The 9,314-nt window shown below is 50.9% G+C and overlaps 1 protein-coding gene across 1 annotated transcript in view; it reads left to right on the top strand.

Moving 5' to 3' along the window:
- LOC119292980 (hornerin-like) overlaps positions 1 to 8,375 on the top strand; it is a 14,105-nt gene extending 5,730 nt beyond the window's left edge. The window contains exons 14-32 of the mRNA XM_037571608.1: positions 116 to 442; positions 556 to 882; positions 996 to 1,322; positions 1,436 to 1,762; positions 1,876 to 2,202; positions 2,316 to 2,642; positions 2,756 to 3,082; positions 3,196 to 3,522; positions 3,636 to 3,962; positions 4,076 to 4,402; positions 4,516 to 4,842; positions 4,956 to 5,282; positions 5,396 to 5,722; positions 5,836 to 6,162; positions 6,276 to 6,602; positions 6,716 to 7,042; positions 7,156 to 7,494; positions 7,595 to 7,921; positions 8,035 to 8,375. Of these exons, the coding sequence (XP_037427505.1) occupies positions 116 to 442; positions 556 to 882; positions 996 to 1,322; positions 1,436 to 1,762; positions 1,876 to 2,202; positions 2,316 to 2,642; positions 2,756 to 3,082; positions 3,196 to 3,522; positions 3,636 to 3,962; positions 4,076 to 4,402; positions 4,516 to 4,842; positions 4,956 to 5,282; positions 5,396 to 5,722; positions 5,836 to 6,162; positions 6,276 to 6,602; positions 6,716 to 7,042; positions 7,156 to 7,494; positions 7,595 to 7,921; positions 8,035 to 8,375 (6,239 nt within the window). The remainder of the gene's footprint in view (positions 1 to 115; positions 443 to 555; positions 883 to 995; positions 1,323 to 1,435; positions 1,763 to 1,875; positions 2,203 to 2,315; positions 2,643 to 2,755; positions 3,083 to 3,195; positions 3,523 to 3,635; positions 3,963 to 4,075; positions 4,403 to 4,515; positions 4,843 to 4,955; positions 5,283 to 5,395; positions 5,723 to 5,835; positions 6,163 to 6,275; positions 6,603 to 6,715; positions 7,043 to 7,155; positions 7,495 to 7,594; positions 7,922 to 8,034) is intronic.
- Positions 8,376 to 9,314: the final 939 nt, after the last annotated feature.

Below are 9,314 nucleotides of genomic sequence, written 5' to 3'. Positions count from 1 at the left end.
AGGTTCGCTCAGCTAGTTCTCTGTTCCTCATGCACCCATTCAGCAATTAATTACACACATCTTCTTGCTTTCGATATCCGCTAACATATATACTCTGTGGCATTTGTTGTATCAGATGGACCTCGTCCTGATGGTTCAGGGGGCACACTTCAGCTCAACCTGGCCAACAACACGGTTGACAGAAACCAGATGACTACAAGTTCCAACAGGGTTCATACGGATTGTGGTTCCAACAGGGAGCATGGGCGTCATAACCCTCCCTGCGGAGAAAGCTATTCTCCGCACGGAATTGTCACGTCCCCTGGTGCGTCCCAGGACTCCAAGGCCGAAGAGAATGGCTCGACACGACCCAAGAGAAAGACCAAGCCCAATCGTGGTTTTGATCCAGCTGCTCAAGTAGCCAGAGACGCTACGGACGCCGAGAAGGCTCCACCAGCTCTAGGTTCGCTCAGCTAGTTCTCTGTTCCTCATGCACCCATTCAGCAATTAATTACACACATCTTCTTGCTTTCGATATCCGCTAACATATATACTCTGTGGCATTTGTTGTATCAGATGGACCTCGTCCTGATGGTTCATGGGGCACACTTCAGCTCAACCTGGCCAACAACACGGTTAACAGAAACCAGATGACTACAAGTTCCAACAGGGTTCATACGGATTGTGGTTCCAACAGGGAGCATGGGCGTCATAACCCTCCCTGCGGAGAAAGCTATTCTCCGCACGGAATTGTCACGTCCCCTGGTGCGTCCCAGGACTCCAAGGCCGAAGAGAATGGCTCGACACGACCCAAGAGAAAGACCAAGCCCAATCGTGGTTTTGATCCAGCTGCTCAAGTAGCCAGAGACGCTACGGCCGCCGAGCAGGCTCCACCAGCTCTAGGTTCGCTCAGCTAGTTCTCTGTTCCTCATGCACCCATTTAGCAATTAATTACACACATCTTCTTGCTTTCGATATCCGCTAACATATATACTCTGTGGCATTTGTTGTATCAGATGGACCTCGTCCTGATGGTTCAGGGGGCACACTTCAGCTCAACCTGGCCAACAACACGGTTGACAGAAACCAGATGACTACAAGTTCCAACAGGGTTCATACGGATTGTGGTTCCAACAGGGAGCATGGGCGTCATAACCCTCCCTGCGGAGAAAGCTATTCTCCGCACGGAATTGTCACGTCCCCTGGTGCGTCCCAGGACTCCAAGGCCGAAGAGAATGGCTCGACACGACCCAAGAGAAAGACCAAGCCCAATCGTGGTTTTGATCCAGCTGCTCAAGTAGCCAGAGACGCTACGGCCGCCGAGCAGGCTCCACCAGCTCCAGGTTCGCTCAGCTAGTTCTCTGTTCCTCATGCACCCATTCAGCAATTAATTACACACATCTTCTTGCTTTCGATATTCGCTAACATATATACTCTGTGGCATTTGTTGTATTAGATGGACCTCATCCTGATGGTTCAGGGGGCACACTTCAGCTCAACCTGGCCAACAACACGGTTGACAGAAACCAGATGACTACAAGTTCCAACAGGGTTCATACGGATTGTGGTTCCAACAGGGAGCATGGGCGTCATAACCCTCCCTGCGGAGAAAGCTATTCTCCGCACGGAATTGTCCCGTCCCCTGGTGCGTCCCAGGACTCCAAGGCCGAAGAGAATGGCTCGACACGACCCAAGAGAAAGACCAAGCCCAATCGTGGTTTTGATCCAGCTGCTCAAGTAGCTAAAGATGCTCCGGCCGCCGAGCAGGCTCCACCAGCTCCAGGTTTGCTGAGCTAGTTGTCTGTTCCTCATGCACCCATTCAGCAATTAATTACACACATCTTCTTGCTTTCAATATCCGCTAACATATATACTCTGTGGCATTTGTTGTATCAGATGGACCTCGTCCTGATGGTTCAGGGGGCACACTTCAGCTCAACCTGGCCAACAACACGGTTGACAGAAACCAGATGACTACAAGTTCCAACAGGGTTCATACGGATTGTGGTTCCAACAGGGAGCATGGGCGTCATAACCCTCCCTGCGGAGAAAGCTATTCTCCGCACGGAATTGTCACGTCCCCTGGTGCGTCCCAGGACTCCAAGGCCGAAGAGAATGGCTCGACACGACCCAAGAGAAAGACCAAGCCCAATCGTGGTTTTGATCCAGCTGCTCAAGTAGCCAGAGACGCTACGGCCTCCGAGCAGGCTCCACCAGCTCCAGGTTCGCTCAGCTAGTTCTCTGTTCCTCATGCACCCATTCAGCAATTAATTACACACATCTTCTTGCTTTCGATATCCGCTAACATATATACTCTGTGGCATTTGTTGTATCAGATGGACCTCGTCCTGATGGTTCAGGGGGCACACTTCAGCTCAACCTGGCCAACAACACGGTTGACAGAAACCAGATGACTACAAGTTCCAACAGGGTTCATACGGATTGTGGTTCCAACAGGGAGCATGGGCGTCATAACCCTCCCTGCGGAGAAAGCTATTCTCCGCACGGAATTGTCACGTCCCCTGGTGCGTCCCAGGACTCCAAGGCCGAAGAGAATGGCTCGACACGACCCAAGAGAAAGACCAAGCCCAATCGTGGTTTTGATCCAGCTGCTCAAGTAGCTAGAGACGCTACGGCCGCCGAGCAGGCTCCACCAGCTCCAGGTTCGCTCAGCTAGTTCTCTGTTCCTCATGCACCCATTCAACAATTAATTACACACATCTTCTTGCTTTCGATATCCGCTAACATATATACTCTGTGGCATTTGTTGTATAAGATGGACCTCGTCCTGATGGTTCAGGGGGCACACTTCAGCTCAACCTGGCCAACAACACGGTTGACAAAAACCAGATGACTACAAGTTCCAACAGGGTTCATACGGATTGTGGTTCCAACAGGGAGCATGGGCGTCATAACCCTCCCTGCGGAGAAAGCTATTCTCCGCACGGAATTGTCACGTCCCCTGGTGCATCCCAGGACTCCAAGGCCGAAGAGAATGGCTCGACACGACCCAAGAGAAAGACCAAGCCCAATCATGGTTTTGATCCAGCTGCTCAAGTAGCCAGAGACGCTACGGCTGCCGAGCAGGCTCCACCAGCTCCAGGTTCGCTCAGCTAGTTCTCTGTTCCTCATGCACCCATTCAGCAATTAATTACACACATCTTCTTGCTTTCGATATCCGCTAACATATATACTCTGTGGCATTTGTTGTATCAGATGGACCTCGTCCTGATGGTTCAGGGGGCACACTTCAGCTCAACCTGGCCAACAACATGGTTGACAGAAACCAGATGACTACAAGTTCCAACAGGGTTCATACGGATTGTGGTTCCAACAGGGAGCATTGGCGTCATAACCCTCCCTGCGGAGAAAGCTATTCTCCGCACGGAACTATCACGTCCCCTGGTGCGTCCCAGGACTCCAAGGCCGAAGAGAATGGCTCGACACGACTCAAGAGAAAGACCAAGCCCAATCGCGGTTTTGATCCAGCTGCTCAAGTAGCCAGAGACGCTACGGCCGCCGAGCAGGCTCCACCAGCTCCAGGTTCGCTCAGCTAGTTCTCTGTTCCTCATGCACCCATTCAGCAATTAATTACACACATCTTCTTGCTTTCGATATCCGCTAACATATATACTCTGTGGCATTTGTTGTATCAGATGGACCTCGTCCTGATGGTTCAGGGGGCACACTTCAGCTCAACCTGGCCAACAACACGGTTGACAGAAACCAGATGACTACAAGTTCCAACAGGGTTCATACGGATTGTGGTTCCAACAGGGAGCATGGGCGTCATAACCCTCCCTGCGGAGAAAGCTATTCTCCGCACGGAATTGTCACGTCCCCTGGTGCGTCCCAGGACTCCAAGGCCGAAGAGAATGGCTCGACACGACCCAAGAGAAAGACCAAGCCCAATCGTGGTTTTGATCCAGCTGCTCAAGTAGCCAGAGACGCTACGGCCGCCGAGCAGGCTCCACCAGCTCTAGGTTCGCTCAGCTAGTTCTCTGTTCCTCATGCACCCATTCAGCAATTAATTACACACATCTTCTTGCTTTCGATATCCGCTAACATATATACTCTGTGGCATTTGTTGTATCAGATGGACCTCGTCCTGATGGTTCAGGGGGCACACTTCAGCTCAACCTGGCCAACAACACGGTTGACAGAAACCAGATGACTACAAGTTCCAACAGGGTTCATACGGATTGTGGTTCCAACAGGGAGCATGGGCGTCATAACCCTCCCTGCGGAGAAAGCTATTCTCCGCACGGAATTGTCACGTCCCCTGGTGCGTCCCAGGACTCCAAGGCCGAAGAGAATGGCTCGACACGACCCAAGAGAAAGACCAAGCCCAATCGTGGTTTTGATCCAGCTGCTCAAGTAGCTAGAGACGCTACGGCCGCCGAGCAGGCTCCACCAGCTCCAGGTTCGCTCAGCTAGTTCTCTGTTCCTCATGCACCCATTCAACAATTAATTACACACATCTTCTTGCTTTCGATATCCGCTAACATATATACTCTGTGGCATTTGTTGTATAAGATGGACCTCGTCCTGATGGTTCAGGGGGCACACTTCAGCTCAACCTGGCCAACAACACGGTTGACAAAAACCAGATGACTACAAGTTCCAACAGGGTTCATACGGATTGTGGTTCCAACAGGGAGCATGGGCGTCATAACCCTCCCTGCGGAGAAAGCTATTCTCCGCACGGAATTGTCACGTCCCCTGGTGCATCCCAGGACTCCAAGGCCGAAGAGAATGGCTCGACACGACCCAAGAGAAAGACCAAGCCCAATCATGGTTTTGATCCAGCTGCTCAAGTAGCCAGAGACGCTACGGCCGCCGAGCAGGCTCCACCAGCTCCAGGTTCGCTCAGCTAGTTCTCTGTTCCTCATGCACCCATTCAGCAATTAATTACACACATCTTCTTGCTTTCGATATCCGCTAACATATATACTCTGTGGCATTTGTTGTATCAGATGGACCTCGTCCTGATGGTTCAGGGGGCACACTTCAGCTCAACCTGGCCAACAACATGGTTGACAGAAACCAGATGACTACAAGTTCCAACAGGGTTCATACGGATTGTGGTTCCAACAGGGAGCATTGGCGTCATAACCCTCCCTGCGGAGAAAGCTATTCTCCGCACGGAACTATCACGTCCCCTGGTGCGTCCCAGGACTCCAAGGCCGAAGAGAATGGCTCGACACGACTCAAGAGAAAGACCAAGCCCAATCGCGGTTTTGATCCAGCTGCTCAAGTAGCCAGAGACGCTACGGCCGCCGAGCAGGCTCCACCAGCTCCAGGTTCGCTCAGCTAGTTCTCTGTTCCTCATGCACCCATTCAGCAATTAATTACACACATCTTCTTGCTTTCGATATCCGCTAACATATATACTCTGTGGCATTTGTTGTATCAGATGGACCTCGTCCTGATGGTTCAGGGGGCACACTTCAGCTCAACCTGGCCAACAACACGGTTGACAGAAACCAGATGACTACAAGTTCCAACAGGGTTCATACAGATTGTGGTTCCAACAGGGAGCATGGGCGTCATAACCCTCCCTGCGGAGAAAGCTATTCTCCGCACGGAATTGTCACGTCCCCTGGTGCGTCCCAGGACTCCAAGGCCGAAGAGAATGGCTCGACACGACCCAAGAGAAAGACCAAGCCCAATCGTGGTTTTGATCCAGCTGCTCAAGTAGCCAGAGACGCTACGGCCGCCGAGCAGGCTCCACCAGCTCTAGGTTCGCTCAGCTAGTTCTCTGTTCCTCATGCACCCATTCAGCAATTAATTACACACATCTTCTTGCTTTCGATATCCGCTAACATATATACTCTGTGGCATTTGTTGTATCAGATGGACCTCGTCCTGATGGTTCAGGGGGCACACTTCAGCTCAACCTGGCCAACAACACGGTTGACAGAAACCAGATGACTACAAGTTCCAACAGGGTTCATACGGATTGTGGTTCCAACAGGGAGCATGGGCGTCATAACCCTCCCCGCGGAGAAAGCTATTCTCCGCACGGAATTGTCACGTCCCCTCGTGCGTCCCGGGACTCCAAGGCCGAAGAGAATGGCTCGACACGACCCAAGAGAAAGACCAAGCCCAATCGTGGTTTTGATCCAGCTGCTCAAGTAGCCAGAGACGCTACGGCCTCCGAGCAGGCTCCACCAGCTCCAGGTTCGCTCAGCTAGTTCTCTGTTCCTCATGCACCTATTCAGCAATTAATTACACACATCTTCTTGCTTTCGATATCCGCTAACATATATACTCTGTGGCATTTGTTGTATCAGATGGACCTCGTCCTAATGGTTCAGGGGGCACACTTCAGCTCAACCTGGCCAACAACACGGTTGATAGAAACCAGATGACTACAAGTTCCAATAGGGTTCATACGGATTGTGGTTCCAACAGGGAGCATGGGCGTCATAACCCTCCCTGCAGAGAAAGCTATTCTCCGCACGGAATTGTCACGTCCCCTGGTGTTTCCCAGGACTCCAAGGCCGAAGAGAATGGCTCGACACGACCCAAGAGAAAGACCAAGCCCAATCGTGGTTTTGATCCAGCTGCTCAAGTAGCTAAAGATGCTACGGCCGCCGAGCAGGCTCCACCAGCTCCAGGTTCGCTCAGCTAGTTCTCTGTTCCTCATGCACCCATTCAACAATTAATTACACACATCTTCTTGCTTTCGATATCCGCTAACATATATACTCTATGGCATTTGTTGTATCAGATGGACCTCGTCCTGATGGTTCAGGGGGCACACTTCAGCTCAACCTGGCCAACAACACGGTTGACAGAAACCAGATGACTACAAGTTCCAACAGGGTTCATACGGATTGTGGTTCCAACAGGGAGCATGGGCGTCATAACCCTCCCTGCGGAAAAAGCTATTCTCCGCACGGAATTGTCACGTCCCCTGGTGCGTCCCAGGACTCCAAGGCCGAAGAGAATGGCTCGACACGACCCAAGAGAAAGACCAAGCCCAATCGTGGTTTTGATCCAGCTGCTCAAGTAGCCAGAGACGCTACGGCCGCCGAGCAGGCTCCACCAGCTCCAGGTTCGCTCAGCTAGTTCTCTGTTCCTCATGCACCCATTCAGCAATTAATTACACACATCTTCTTGCTTTCGATATCCGCTAACATATATACTCTGTGGCATTTGTTGTATCAGATGGACCTCGTCCTGATGGTTCAGGGGGCACACTTCAGCTCAACCTGGCCAACAACACGGTTGACAGAAACCAGATGACTACAAGTTCCAACAGGGTTCATACGGATTGTGGTTCCAACAGGGAGCATGGGCGTCATAACCCTCCCTGCGGAGAAAGCTATTCTCCGCACGGAATTGTCACGTCCCCTGGTGCGTCCCAGGACTCCAAGGCCAAAGAGAATGGCTTGACACGACCCAAGAGAAAGACCAAGCCCAATCGTGGTTTTGATCCAGCTCCTCAAGTAGTTAGAGACGCTACGGCCGCCGAGCAGGCTCCACAGCTCGAGGTTCGCTCAGCTAGTTCTCTGTTCCTCATGCACCCATTCAACAATTAATTACACACATCTTCTTGCTTTCGATATCCGCTAACATATATACTCTGTGGAATTTGTTGTATCAGATGGACCTCGTCCTGATGGTTCAGGGAGCACATTTCAGCTCAACCTGGCCAACAACACGGTTGACAGAAACCACATGACTACAAGTTCCAACAGGGTTCATACGGATTGTGGTTCCAACAGGGAGCATGGGTGTCATAACCCTCCCTGCGGAGAAAGCTATTCTCCGCACGAAATTGTCACGTCCCCTGGTGCGTCCCAGGACTCCAAGGCCGAAGAGAATGGCTCGACACGACCCAAGAGAAAGACCAAGCCCAATCGTGGTTTTGATCCAGCTGCTCAAGTAGCCAGAGACGCTACAGCCGCCGAGCAGGCTCCACCAGCTCTAGGTTCGCTCAGCTAGTTCTCTGTTCCTCATGCACCCATTCAGCAATTAATTACACACATCTTCTTGCTTTCGATATCCGCTAACATATATACTCTGTGGCATTTGTTGTATCAGATGGACCTCGTCCTGATGGTTCAGGGGGCACACTTCAGCTCAACCTGGCCAACAACACGGTTGACAGAAACCAGATGACTACAAGTTCCAACAGGGTTCATACGGATTGTGGTTCCAACAGGGAGCATGGGCGTCATAACCCTCCCTGCGGAGAAAGCTATTCTCCGCACGGAATTGTCACGTCCCCTGGTGCGTCCCAGGACTCCAAGGCCGAAGAGAATGGCTCGACACGACCCAAGAGAAAGACCAAGCCCAATCGTGGTTTTGATCCAGCTGCTCAAGTAGCCAGAGACGCTACAACCGCTGAGCAGGCTCCACCAGCTCTAGGTTCGCTCAGCTAGTTCTCTATTCCGCATGCACCCATTCAGCAATTAATTACACACATCTTCTTGCTTTCGATATCCGCTAACATATATACTCTGTGGCATTTTCCGTTTCAGATGGACCTCGTCCTGATGGTTCAGGGGGCACACTTCAGCTCAACCTAGCCAACAACACGGTTGACGGAAACATGGTTACAAGTTCCAACAGGTTTCATACGGATTGTGTTTCCAACAGGAAGCATGGGCGTCATAACCCTCCCTGCGGAGAAAGCTATTTTCCGCACGGAACTTTCACGTCCCCGGGTGCGTCTCAGGACTCCAAGGCATCAGAGGATTCTCTGACGCGCAGCCGCTTGTAGGATCCTGCTAAATTGAGCAGCTAGAATCAAGATCTCGGCTGCCATGTTTATGTTGGTTTTCCCTTCGATTCAGGAAACGTGCATGTCCTAGTAATGATTGTGGGTGCTGCTCCAATCGAATTAATCAAGATATGTGCAGTTTAGACTTTTGTTTTGAAAAGGAGGTTTAAGCTAGTGAACTTTGCCGCTGTGCATCATGTGTTGGTTCTCTGTTGCAGATCATATCAAACCTGTGCGTAACTCAGACTCCCTCCGTCCAAAATTACTTGTCACGAAAATAGATGTATTTTAGTTCTACATATATATATTTTTATCAATTTCTATGACAACTAATTTAGGACGGGGAGTATATATTCTACTCCATAACACACAAAAACTCATGTTTGTTCTCGGTAAATCGGCCTCTCGGTTGGAGGAACGACCATGTGTGTTTTGGATGGATGTGAGGTTGTTCATTTTCACCCACCTGAGTTCGTTTCTATTGGAAGCGAATCGTGCGCCTTGCCGCCCTGTTTTTATTCCATGAAAGGTAAAAGAGGAATTTATGTACATCTCAAAACAGCCCTGTTTTATATATAAAACAATCGTCATTCTTTGA

Source organism: Triticum dicoccoides, chromosome 4B, assembly GCF_002162155.2.
Source record: "Triticum dicoccoides isolate Atlit2015 ecotype Zavitan chromosome 4B, WEW_v2.0, whole genome shotgun sequence".
In the NCBI taxonomy this organism is placed as follows: Eukaryota; Viridiplantae; Streptophyta; class Magnoliopsida; order Poales; family Poaceae; genus Triticum; species Triticum dicoccoides.
Note: the sequence above shows the minus strand (reverse complement) of the source record. Positions and strands in the feature narration are given on the sequence as shown.